This window comes from Anopheles arabiensis, chromosome 2 (genome assembly GCF_016920715.1).
Source record: "Anopheles arabiensis isolate DONGOLA chromosome 2, AaraD3, whole genome shotgun sequence".
Classification (NCBI taxonomy): Eukaryota; Metazoa; Arthropoda; class Insecta; order Diptera; family Culicidae; genus Anopheles; species Anopheles arabiensis.
The window spans coordinates 24,906,910-24,920,323 of NC_053517.1; the positions used below are offsets into that span (position 1 = coordinate 24,906,910).

General features: G+C 48.2%; 3 protein-coding genes across 3 annotated transcripts; 2 read left to right on the top strand and 1 right to left on the bottom strand.

The window, feature by feature from the left end:
• Nucleotides 1-6,868: 6,868 nt before the first annotated feature.
• Nucleotides 6,869-9,187, bottom strand: LOC120894105 (piggyBac transposable element-derived protein 4-like). Its single transcript, XM_040296487.1, has 2 exons — nt 8,851-9,187; nt 6,869-8,781 (listed from the first exon to the last, which is right to left on the bottom strand). The coding sequence occupies exon 2, from the start codon at nt 8,757-8,759 to the stop codon at nt 6,984-6,986; it is 1,776 nt and encodes a 591-aa protein (XP_040152421.1). The 5' UTR covers nt 8,760-8,781; nt 8,851-9,187; the 3' UTR covers nt 6,869-6,983.
• Nucleotides 9,188-9,200: 13 nt separating this feature from the next.
• On the top strand, nt 9,201-10,715 carry LOC120894107 (exosome complex component rrp45). The gene is made up of 2 exons (XM_040296488.1): nt 9,201-9,342; nt 9,426-10,715. Exons 1-2 carry the CDS (start codon nt 9,277-9,279, stop codon nt 10,683-10,685), a joined length of 1,326 nt encoding a protein of 441 aa, XP_040152422.1. The 5' UTR covers nt 9,201-9,276; the 3' UTR covers nt 10,686-10,715.
• Nucleotides 10,716-10,816: 101 nt separating this feature from the next.
• Nucleotides 10,817-13,219, top strand: LOC120894108 (N-acetylglucosamine-6-phosphate deacetylase). Its single transcript, XM_040296489.1, has 5 exons — nt 10,817-11,797; nt 11,876-12,150; nt 12,221-12,439; nt 12,532-12,853; nt 12,922-13,219. The coding sequence occupies exons 1-5, from the start codon at nt 11,569-11,571 to the stop codon at nt 13,119-13,121; spliced, it is 1,245 nt and encodes a 414-aa protein (XP_040152423.1). The 5' UTR covers nt 10,817-11,568; the 3' UTR covers nt 13,122-13,219.
• The last annotated feature ends 195 nt before the right edge of the window (nt 13,220-13,414 follow it).

Below are 13,414 nucleotides of genomic sequence, written 5' to 3' on the forward strand. Positions count from 1 at the left end.
CCAAACGCTCGCTCAACGCTGCTGCTGGTTTGTTTGGTTGTATCGATCGATCGCGGTTTGGCACCCGTACCGGACGTTACACCATCGCCCGGTAGCACATCGATCCTTGTGACGAATGGTGCATGAATAATAGCAAGTATCGGGGATCGAGATCGGGTTGTCGCAGGGGCAATTATTCATGCCAAAAAGCGTTACATTCAGCGTTGGCAAAGCATGGCTAGTTCTATGAGCAATTGGTTGGGTGGAGGCGAAGATCGTTTGGAAGCGAGCGCGCGTGTGGAACGTGTGTGGACGACATGGCACAGTAATAAAAACATAACCTTTCGAAAAAAGTTATTCTTAGTAGCGAACTTGGAGTGCATGAAACATCCTTTAATCTACTAATTTTTACAAAGTACCAGGCTTCTCCATTGTATTTTGGTCCTTACAGTAAATGATTTTAAGCAATATTATTAGGAGACATTTTGATACAATACATTGTTTTTCATGTAATGTTGGGGTTTCGATTAGTTTTGTACTTTTTCTAGCAACTTTTAGGTGCAATCTCCCGCTAGTTATGATGAAAATGCCTAGCAAATCTTACAAAGCACTGGGCGTCTCCATGCATTAAACGATACGATGGAGACGCCTTGCCATTTGTACAAGTGCACTGGAACTTTAGTGTGTTGCGAGTGTATAACATATTTAAATAGTATTTTTAAATGATAGTTTTTATAATATAATAGTTAGTTAGTTTAGAGTTAGTTTATATAAGTGCAAATAGAGACACTTTTTTCATTGTTTGCGCGTTCAACAAGTGTCTCCCCAGTTGCAAAACGGTTGATTGATTCCTCGCTGAGTAGTGTTAAGTAGCTCCAAAACGGTGCTCATTGCAAACCACCGTGAATGATGGAATGTCGTGCAGCAGCGGGCAACTAAATGTAGCATGTCACCGCTGACGCCACACGGCCACACAGGCCCTATGCCGGATCCGCACAGGCGGAGGAAAAATTTAACGCTCCACCAAGACTACGTCATATCGTGACAGATAAATATAATTTCTTAATTTCAACCGGCCTACGCTCGCTCGTTCGTTCGCTCGCTCGCTGCGATTGCTCGCTGTGCGATAGTGTGTGTGTGCGTGTGCGGTACCACCTATACCAGTGAGATGGTGCAAGAGCCGGATTCTTTTTGTTGCGTTCAATTTTCCGAGCGATTCTTCCGAGTTGGTGCTGTGCAGCGACCCCGGGGGCCTGAAGGCACAAACTGGGTCGGGAGCCAATCTTTCACAGTATTGTCACTCGTAGTATAAGGCTCGGAGGGTTTTTTTTCTTAATGCAGCGTACTACATGGGGTGGGAAAACACGGGGGTGAAAACGATCGTGTTGTTATTTATATCGGTAGAAAGGAACCTCACTGCAGCAGTGCTGAAGAATTGCTGCCACTGAGGGCAGGTCGTGCCACCTGCAGCTGTGTGCGTGCCTGTGCGGTTGCCAACGGTGGTGGGATTCTCATTAGCCGCACTCGGCCCGAACGATTCAACGCAATCCGTAAGCAGCTCCGTCAGGTGGTTAATCATTTACGGTAGAGCGGCGAACCCCAGTGCAGGCGATCATTTTTCAAGCTCAATGAACCATTATGCTTATCCCAGCCGTGGTTTAATGGGCCAAACCCTCGCAACCGTTACAGTGCAACCAGTTTTTTTTCTTCTTTATTTTTGCTATGTTTCGCACTAATGTCGGCGTCGGCGACTCAATAAAAATACACTTTAAATACACATACACACACACCGAGCATTGCAACTGCGCGGCCCTTTGTGCAGGAATATCCGATGTGCGATCCCCAAGGCCCAAGACAAAAGCTCTGCGCTCGTCTTCATTAGCGGACCCGTGCTTGCAGCTACATTCCGGCTTTAAATTACCCATTTGTTTGCTGCTGCGGATGCTATTTATGTGACCTATTTTTAGCGCTTCGTGTGGTTTTTAGTTATTACACCCACAGGTTTTTTTTGCCACCGTTCCTACCGGCTACACGAAAACGTTGGACGACGAAACGACAAACAAATCACACGTAGCTGAGAAAATGGGGCCAACACGGCACAGAGGGTAGCGAGAAGAGAGAGAAAGAGAAAAAACATACAGAAGTTAGCACCATTTCATCGGCAGTCGGTGGTTCGATCAGTTTGGTCGGATTGGAAAAGAAGGTCCCGTTCGGTTGCTCAAAATGTGTCAATCGTCGGTGCTGTAAATTCAAACGCCATCTTAGCATGATGAATGGGAGTCGTCGGGATGCGACTCGTTCGATGGTTAAATGTCAATGAGAGTTGTTGGACAAAGATAGCGTTACCGAAAGTAAACATTAGACATTAGGCTGAATGCCCCAAATTTACGAACATATTACGCGAACATTTCCTTTCTATAGACGTCGTGGCTACACAAGTCAAGCAAAGAGTTGTATGTACGTACTATTGTTAAGATATTTGAAGGCCCTCTATCTCTATTTCAACCTTGAAATAAAAGAAATTTTTACAGATTTTTGATATTCGTTAAAGCAATTTTAGCAAATAATGCACCTTGATAATTATTTTAAAATATTCTATCTAAAACTATTCTATTCAGTTTAGGTTCGAGGATTTTAAATTCCACAGTTCTCCTGTCTGTTTAAGATCATTTGAATGAATTTCCCTTGCTATATACCTGGACCCAGCCAGTAACACAAAACAGTAATAATAGATTTTTTTCCAGAAAGCACGGCAATCAGCTCGCCATTTTTGGCACCATTTCACCGACCGTTGATAAATGTGTTCCCTCTCCCACACGCACAGCGAATGTGTAACATTCGGATCGAGCCTTTGGTGTGCGTGCAAAAGAAGACAACAGCACAGAAACAAACATACAGCCGGTTACAGCTTCCCACGCACTGGTACAATGTAATTTACATTTGTCGAAACAGTCCGGCCGGTAGAGCTCCTGTGTCTCCTCACCCTCTGGTGATGTTGGAGTTTGCTGTGTAGCTGAAAAATGGTGCTTTTTTCAACTTCTTCTTTTCATCATTTAAATTCTTAACAAAAATTGAAAAAATATTTAAAAACTATACAAAAAATAATAAAAAAAAAACATTAGAAAAAAGGAGTCTACTTCTGGTACGTGTCCGTGTCCGTGTATATCGGTTCGTCTCCAAACAGTTGACAACATTTGTAAACGTATATAAGAAGGTCACCGGAGTGGGACAAAGCATACTGACCGTGGGAAGGAGCGGGGAGCGCACTATTTTTAGTCGAACAAATAATGCGTGAAATTCAATCTATTACTGTTTCGGTGTAGAATGTACATGGCGAGATGAATCTAGCAGCAACACGGTTTGCTGTCCGACGCCCCGCAATCGGGATGACATCACGGACCACTGTGCTACGCTTTCCAGAGTGGTGCGTTTTTGGTCAATTTTATGATCAATACAAAAACGCTTTAAATGAATTAGAACATTTAAACACTTGTAATACAAGCATTTTATATTCATGAGGCTTCATCATCTCATGCTATTCAATTGGAATCCATGACAATGCCTGACCGCAAACCGGATGCACCGACCTAGTTCTGCTAGGACGCGTTTATCTAGGAGTAGAGAATCCTTTGTGATTAATCACGACTAATCACACTTCCCCACCCTTCGATTATGCTGCCCATGCCATGCCATGCCATGCCATGCCAGGTCAATCCCTCCTTCGAGCTGCATTGCAAGCTGCACAGATTTCGGGTGGCAGCCACCTTTGTTCCTAAATCCGGTAGCACCTTCAACCAGGGGTTGGTAATAAGTGCACGGTATCTCAGAGGCTGCGAGTTGCTCGGGTTCGGATTGCAGTTCGAAATAATTATTTTTTTCCCTTTGCTCAGTGAAGTAGCAGTGTTGCTGTTGCTTCTCACTTTGCCACCATGATCGCGCCCGCCTTTGCATTTTCCCACCATCGATCGGGCATACAGCAGAACGGACCGAAGCGAATTGGGTAGATTTATTTTTGTACACAGTGAAGCTCTGCCGGTGCCCCCACCCCTCCCCCTCCTACTACCGGTAACGGCACAAATACACACGCTCCATACGGGCCGGCACGCACACAACCACAGCACGCACCGTCCATGCTCCTCCGATTCCGAAGCCGAACGGCATCGTGTTGGTCGCGTGTGTATTATTTAATTCGATAAATATAGAACCTTTGCGGCGAATTCGAGCACGGTTAGTCACCGTGCAGGAATGAAGCGAAGCGCTGGCAAAATACGTACGCACGCGCAGCCGCGCCATCGCTGAACCGGTGCGCAGACGATCACTTTTCGCCTGCAGGATCGGCTCTCGGATGCCGATGGTACGGAACAAACCCAACCCAACGGTTGGTACGCAACGGCAACCGTCACCGATCGCCGTTCGATGAGCTAACCACTGACATGCTCACTCGGCCGAGGGGGAATTGCGGGACGGCCGGGGGGAGGGAGGAGTGTGGGGGAATGTTGGAGACGAGCGAAACAGTTTTTCTTTCGGTGGATGGTGGGCCGTTTGAATGGAATACTGAAAATTTTGAACCAAAAAACCAAAAAACAAATAATAATAAAAAAACACTTGCTGCGTAAATAATGGAACACAAACACGTTGGTTGGTGGTTTGGCTGTGTGTTTGTGTGTACGTGTTGGTGTTTACATTTTGGAGAAGAAAGGTTAAATCTTTTGGGAAAATTGTACAATTGCGTGATCGAATGGTGGGTGAGGGAGATGGCAGCTTTCAGCCGGATGGCGCAGGTGTGTACTAAGCCACCGAGCGAAAATTATAAGAGGTTAGGGATCGACGTTCGGCCGAGCGAAATGGCCGTAGCTCAGCAATAAATTTTAATTGTTTACTGTTTTACACTGCAACAGTATTGTAGCAAGAGCCCGTTGTGGTTGGGTTATGGCACGCAGTTTTGAATTTGTCTTTTTTTGCATAATTTTAACGATGGCAATATTAGATTAGATGTTTGTAAAATGTTTGTACTCCGTAAATCGCTCTGGAGAGAAATTAAATTTAGATTGAGTTTGACTTGGCTTTCTTTTCGGGACACAATCAAAACCGTTAATCATTTTACTAACAATAAATCAATTATTTAATATAATTTTTAATCTGAAGCCCGCGTTAAAGCCCCTCTGAAATTTTACCTCATATTTTGGGGTTTTCTGCTATATTTCAAACAATTTTATCAGAATATGGCCTATCGTACACCAAAAGAAAGGATATTCAATTCTCCAACTATCCAGACTCTAAACCACTTTGAATTAATGAATTAACTAAATGCAATTAATTTGTGATTCCACGGTTTGTTCATGGTGAAAACTAATGGTCAACGGAGAATCTCAAGATCACGTATTTATTTCATTGTTTCAACATGTCTCTCAGTTTAAATAGTTTGGGAATGAATATCCTTTCTTTTGGTGTACAATAATCCATATTCTGATAAACATTCAATGAAATATAGAAAAAAAAACAAATAAACTCAAATAAACTGATTGGTCCCGTAGTTTACTCGTCATGTAATCAGCTTGACGACACATTTGTTGTTACAACTTTCGTATCAATCGTAATCCTTTACGCTAGACTGACTATGAATAAACCATAGTCTTCTTAGACTTAGGCTGGTCAATTTTTCTTCAATGACCTAGAAATAAACGTAAAACGTTGGAAACCTCCACAGAAAGTCTGGCGAAGTATGTACATATATAAGCAGAATATTATCAAAATGGACAGCCTTTTTATAACTTAAACTTAAATAACTTAAAAATGCACTAAAATCCCAGTCCAGTATTTTTCTTCATTTTTTATACATTTTCATGATGCAGTGATACGTTTGCCACTCCTCCATCCTATTGTAGCGAAGACACAGAACGTGCAACTACATCTGTATGTACATGCGCACATATAAATGTGTAGGCTCTCCTCGAGCACACACGGTCGAGCGAATTTAGCAAATTTGTTGAAATATGAATGTGATCTAATTATACTCCCCCTCGATCCGATGGTAGTAACCCCTACGTACGCCAAGAAGAAGCAGAAGAAAAGAAATAAAATTCACCCTCGTTTTTCTCTCCCTCTCTGTCTCCCTCACCACTCTTTCGCTCTCGTTGCACGCATATGAAACTGATCAGTTTCGAGCAGCATCCTGCAGCCGTGCTTGCTCCGTGTTGGTCGGTCTTGGTCGTCTTGGCAATCATAAATTTCTCATATGTTTCCATGCCCATCCCGACCCTTCCCGACCCTTCCCCGTTTGCCCAAGCAACCGCCGCCTTGAAAACGGGGTGTGAGTTATTTCACGGATCTAAAAAGTGTGTTTTCCCCCTTCATACTCTCACCATGGCCTACTCTAAGGTGGGAAGCAGGTGCAACCGATGTTGAAAGAATATCATTGCACGCCGGAGGTCATTAGGATGTGAATGATACTGAAATACACACACACGGTTCTTACGCACTAGCTGGTTGGAATTGGAATTGGGGCCAAAGTTTATGCACATTTCTCGTCGAACAAATAATTTCTTGAAGCAATAATCATAAACGAGCAAGAGTTTGTTGAATTATCAGCTGTAAAAGCATTATTCTGCTATTCATTACGTTCAGTTTGCGGGGCAGTATAAATGGAATGGTAAGCAGTGAGGATCATTTAACTAATATTCGAAGGTAATTCCATAGTGAATAGATCGCCAAACTGTACCTAATACAGACCTTGGACAGTAGATTTATAGTAACAGGAATACGTAGCATTTTGAATCAATGGAAAGAGCCGTGATTGTTTGTAAAACAAACAAAAAATGGAAATTAAATAACAAATAGAAATTTAATGAAATCTCTTTGCAATAAATGAAAGCAATTCTCATTTGCTGCAAGTTGTATAAGTTTATTATAAAAAAAATATCTCACTTCCATCTTCCCCTGCAGATAGCCGAAGGACTCACGCGAAGGAAAGCAATGGTACAGACTCTCTTAGCCAGGCTTCATTTTTACTCCTGCTGCTCGCTGGCACAATCATCCATATAACACGTACGGCATAGCTGGGCGCAGTGTGCATTGCAGGTGTACTTGCCGCAGCTGTGACACGAGATGCGTGTCGTCTTGTTCCGTGCCCGGCCGCACAGGTAGCACCGGCCGCGCGATTCACCGCCCTGCCTCTCGACCACCGGCACGGTTTCGTACTCTTCCCGGCTGATCCCGAGAAACAGGCCGATGCGCTGCCTCAGCAGCCGGGGCAACGTTTTACTGTCCAGTCGCCGCCGGGCCTGTGGCCGCAACAGCTCCAGTGCCATTGTGACGAGAAAATCTCGACGGCTCATTTTCGCTTCCTCCGGATGGTTCAGACAATAGATGCACCACGCATTGATGGCGCTCAGGTTCATCAGGTTGAAAAATACGGCCACCGGCCATCGGCGCGTGCTGCGCACCACGTTATGTTTCGCGCACATCTGCTGAATGGTGCGTATGGTCGTTTTCGTTCGATTGTACAGCTCCACCAGCTTCAGGTGCTGTTCGCCTTCGTCCTGCTCCCCCGCCTGCTCCTCCGAGTCGAAGTCTACGAACGAGGACATCAGTAGCATCACCTCCTTGCGCCTCGTCACGTACGAAACGAGTGTCGCTGGATCGTGGTACGCAGCGAGGGTGCTGTGCTCCGGCCGGCCCTTGTTCGCGATCAGCGCCTTCGGCAGGTCCGGGTACGACTTGGGCACCTCGCCCATTGCCATCGTTCGACTAGCGTACAGCTTCTCGATAAGATCGATGGACGTAAGGCCGGCCCCAAGAATGACCGTCTTCTGTCTGCCCTGTACGGGTTCCGTCAGTCGCATGGCAACGTCCGTCGGTGCGTAGCTGAGATTGTACGGATTTTGGTTCTCGGGCACGCAAATTTCCAAATTGCTTACGTACGAAGTTTCGCAGTCCACCAGCAGATGGAAGCGAAAGCCCGCTCTGCCCGGTGCCGACGGAAGAATTTGTCGAAATTCGCACTTGCCCTTAAACTGTACCGCCTGCTCGTCGAGCATCAGGAAACGGCCGGGGCGGAGGTATTTCTGGCAATTGCTCACAATCCGTTCGTAGATCGGTCTTATCGGCGCTAGCTTATCGCCCTCTATTTCGTCCTGTGCCGCGGTCAGATCGTCGAAGCGGATGCTCCGGATGAGAAAGTGATACCGGAGCGAGGTCATCGTGAGGTAGACCGCTTCCAGCCCGGTTCCCATTTTGGTGTCGAACAGCCGCTCGATGTTCTCCCGCCCATCGCGCACCGTGCCGGCAATGTACAGCACACCCAACAGGGCCATAATTTCCATCTCGTCCGTTGGATTCGCATCGCGCTCGCGGGCATAGTTGGGCTGTTCGGCCTTAATCTGTTCGTTGGTGTACTCGGTAATCATAGCGATAACGTCTGCGTCCAGAAAAAGCGACAAACATTCGGCCGGGCTTTTGGCTGACTTGGCCAGCCCGACCGGTGCGGGCCGTGGGTGTGCCACCTTGCGTCCCATCGTACCGGTCCGTTCCGGTGGTTTGATGGACCACACGGAGTTCTGCAGCATATCGAATGCATGATCGATGCTTTCAATTTTTATCACATGCCCTGTGCTCTCTTCGTTTTGCACTGCAACGCTACCGGACACATCGCTTTCGGGCCCGTCGGGGAAGTGAACGTATTCTTCAATGTATTCCACATCCTCGTACAACATGTCTTCCTCATTTTCCGGAACTTCCTCTGCCTCTTCGGACAGCCATTGTACGTGCATTGCGTCTCCCATGCTGTGAACCGGTGCCTTTTGCCTAAAACAAGAATAAATAAATTACCGATAGTATAAAAAGTCGATCGCTGCACAAACGACTGCTACTTACCGAACTTTTCGCTGGCGAAATATTCAAAATTCTTTGTAGAAGCTTTGCCGCGAGCTGCTGCGGCCGTACAAACGTAAACAAAGTTTTCTCTGTCTCTGCAAGGTCGCTTTGGGGACAAACGTCATCCGTTTGGGGGTTTTCTAGCCGCCGATAGCTAACTATGGTGCCGCAGTGGCCGGAAGTCGATTTAATCTTAAAACACTGATGAAAATGGCCCAAGATGATGCATTTACAATCACAATTTTGCGAACTGAGTTTCTTCCCGAATTGTTTGCTTTTATGCATTTCGCGCACTTTCGGCAAGAGCGTTCCAAATGACAGCTGCCATTTGTGTGCGGTGTACGAAACGTCAAACGCGAAACGTCAAGAGCACGCGCGTGCGGCGTTGTTTGTAAATAGCGCCTGTTGTTTTGCGCTGCCGGCACGATGAAGGAACGAGTTTTAACCACTAATGAAAAATCCTTCGTTCAAAAGGCCATTCTAGAGTCGATCGTAAGTACGCACACACCCCCAGATACGCACCATCCATCTCGCAAGTTTAGTTTTAATGCCGGTTTCTTCTTTCATCCTTTCAGCGCCTCGACGGTCGAACGCTCGATGAGTTCCGCAAGCTGCGGATAAGCTTCGGCAGCGAATGGGGCCTGGTGCACGTCATCCTTGGTGAGACACGAGCCCTGGCGCGCATCACCTGCGAGGTGGTGGAACCGAAGGCGACCCGCCCGAACGAGGGTATGCTGTTCTTGAACGTCGAACTGGGCCCGATGGCGGCACCACACTTCGACGGAGGCCGCCAATCGGACGAGTGTGTACAGTTGAACCGCATCCTGGAACGGGCGCTGAAGGACTCGAACTGTGTTGATCTGGAATCGCTTTGTCTGGTGGCGGAGGAAAAGGTGTGGAAGCTGCGCGTGGATGTGACGGTGCTGAACCACGAAGGCAACGCCATCGATTGCTGCTCCATTGCTGCCCTAACCGCGCTGGCACACTTCAAGCGGCCGGACATCACGGTCGACGGCGAGGACGTGATTGTGCACACGATCGAAGAGAAAGACCCGCTGAAGGTGACGCTCTTCCACTATCCGCTGTGCGTGAGCTACGCCATCTTCAACCAGGGCAAGATCGCGATCGCCGATCCCACCTACCTGGAGGAGCGTGTGGCCGAGGCACGGATGGTGTTCGGGCTCAACTCGTACGGCGAGCTGTGTGGGTTGCATCTCGGCGGCACCACGCTGACCAGTGCCGAGCTGCTGCTGCGCACCTCGGCGAAGGCGAGCAAGCGGGCCCGGCTGGTGGTGGAACGCATCAAAGCCGCCATCCAGAAAGATGCCGAGGATCGTGAAAAGGGCCGTCCGGTCGGGTTTAGCGAGGGCATTGAACGGAACGAGACGACGGTACACGCGCAGGACAGAATGCAGGTGCGGTTGAAACGCTTCAAGCTTCAGATTGAGGGCCAAGAGAGGACTGATTCCGATGACGGACAGGATGAGGAGGATGAAGAGGAGGTGGAGCAGGAGGAGATGGAAGCGACCAATGATGCTTCTGCGGATGCGAACGATCCATCGGACGATGTGATGCTGGTGGACGATACGGACGCGGTCGTCGAGGAAGTCGGCGAAACGGCAGCCGTGCTGGTGCCGAAATCCAAGGACGGCGCGAATCAGTGGCTCACCGAGGAGGAACTGGCGGCGGCGAAGGAAAAGACGGGCAAGAAGCGATCGAAAGCAAGCTTGAAGCGCAAAAAGAAGAGCTTACTGTCGAAGCAAGGGACGGGCGAGATGTTGCTGGGCGATAGCAGCGAGGAGGAAACGGTGACGCTAACTTCTACGGATATGTGAATAAATGGAACGCAGACCAATTTGAATGCATTTGCGGAGGATTTTGCATCATTTGAAAAGGTTTGAAGATTTCGAACCCCAAAGTACGCAGCCAGCCGTTGACATCTGTTGGTGTAGCGGTTGTCTCACTGCTGTTTGTGTATGTGTGTGTACGCCCATAAGATAGGAAGCTTCATCCAAAACAAAGCAAAACCGCATCAATTGTAGATAAGATTTATGAGCACGATCATCACTGCCGTTTGTTAGTAGGTTATTTCCTATCGTAAGTTATCAGTAAGGAGCGTCTGTCTAGCCTAAACCAGCCCACCATCTAATCGCTAGAAATCAGATCGCGGTGTGGTTTTGCGCGACGATCAGTTGTCCACAAAGATAAGCTCTCTCTGGTGGCTTGTTATCTGACCGAAAAAAGGCGACCAAAAAAGTAAATCTTAGAGCCAGATGATCGGGTGATCGGGCAACATAGTGGGGAGGGGATAGGAACAGCCAGGCAACAGAACTTTACGCGTGCGTTTGGCCTTGTGCTTATAAAGAGCAAATATCATGCGAAAATGGTTATCGCGCTCAGTTGCCCGCACTCGTTTGCCGCCGAAGGATCTTCTGTTTACGTTCGCAGCGCGCTAGAAGGTCGCCAGAGCTGTGTGTCGATTGCGTGTAGCCAGCCCGTTGCACTTGCTACAAAGCAACACGCGCATCATCACAGTTGAGCGTAGAGCAGACAAACCTCGCCAGCTCTGCCCAAATTGATTCATCCAGCAGAGAAGTTCAATTAATGTGAACTTTGCGTAGTGCTGGGCCGATACAAGCCATACGGTGTGGACTTTGCACGTTAGACGCGTGTAGTGTAGTGTATAGTGTGTCCGGTTTTGTCCCTGAAAACGCCACCATGTCCTCCAGCACCGTAGCCCTGGCGGACGCGGATAAGAAGCTGACCCAGTTTCGGAACTGTCGCGTACTACGCAATCACCGACTGGTGGAGGACGACGTTTGGGTGCGGGGTGGCAAGATCATCGACCCGGAGAAAGTGTTTTTCGACGAGAAGCGGCAGGCCGATGTACAGATTGACTGCGGCGGGAGCATCGTAGCGCCCGGGTTTATAGATCTACAAATCAATGGTAACAGTTGGCCTACTTTGATGTTAGTGCGCTTTGTAGCTTCTGACCCATCATACACATACACACATATATTTCAAGGTGGATACGGTGTCGACTTTTCGTTCGACGTGGAAACGGTCCAGGAGGGAGTGCTGAAGGTTGCCAAAGGTTTGCTGGCCCACGGTGTCACCTCGTTCTGCCCGACGCTTGTTACCTCACCGCCCGAAACGTATCACGCCGTGCTGCCCCGCATTCCTCGTACGGCGGGCGGGCAGCATGGAGCGACCGTCCTCGGATGCCACGTGGAGGGACCGTTTATAAACACCGACAAAAAGGGCGCCCATCCGCCGGAATGCATCAAAGAGTTTGAGCAGGTAGGGAGGAAGCTGATGCACGAAAAAGCGACTAAACCACACTAACACGCTTCCACTGTTCTGTTCGAAGGGTATGGCGACGGTGCGTGAGGTTTACGGGTCGATGGACAACGTGCAAATCATAACGCTCGCACCGGAAAAGGCAGGCGCCGCGGAAGTGATACAGGAGCTGAGCAACAACGGTATCACGGTCTCGGTCGGCCACTCGATGGCGAACTTGAGCGATGGCGAGAACGCGGTACACCACGGCGCAAGACTCATCACGCACCTGTTTAATGCGATGCTTCCGGTAGAAGATAAGAGATTCCCCCACGAAACTCGTTTTGGGGGGCGTTACTTTCAAAAGGACATTGAACATTTCCCGTTGTTGTATGATTACAGTTTCATCATCGCGATCCCGGTCTGGTGGGGTTGCTTACGACGGACAACATTCCACGCGATGCGCTCGTATACTTTGGCATCATTTCTGACGGCGTCCATACGCATCCGGCCGCGCTGCGCATCGCGTACAAAACGCACCCGAGCGGGCTGATCCTCGTGACGGATGCCATCTCGGCCATGGGGCTGGCGGAGGGGCGCCATCGTATCGGGCAGATGGAGATAGAAATCCGTTCAGGAAGAGCGTACGTGGCCGGGACGAACACACTTTGCGGCAGCATTGCACCGATGGATGAGTGTATTCGATTCTTCAAAAAGGCTTCCAGTGAGTAGAGTGTGGCGTCATGTTGGAATGCAGAGCCAATGTAATGCTTTTATTCACTTTGTTCGTAGATTGCTCGATCGAGTACGCGTTGGAGGCCGCTTCACTGCATCCGGCCCGGTGTATAGGCATCGAGAAGCGTAAGGGGACGCTGGACTATGGTGCGGATGCCGATTTTGTACTGCTGAACGATGAGTTGAGCGTGCAATCTACCTGGATCGCGGGAGAGTGTGTCTATCGAGCGAATGGCGTTGATTCAAATGCTTTGTAAAGAGGTTGTGCCGTTTGTGCTGAAATCTTGAGGACAATATATCTTTATACATTTAAATAAACCCATTTAGTCGAGCCATGTGCCTACGTGTAGTAAAAGCAATTTGATATGGGGGTTTCGATCGTTTTTTGCGAAACTTTTGAATCACCGAAGGATTGCATCGAAGTACCACCCACCCACCAATAGATGGCGCCATCGATAAGTCTATTCTGCCTTTTAGCGTTTGTTATTGTTCGTGGATCGGTTGAACGGGCGAAATTAGTGGATAATTGTAGAAAGTTTGATTGCGACGT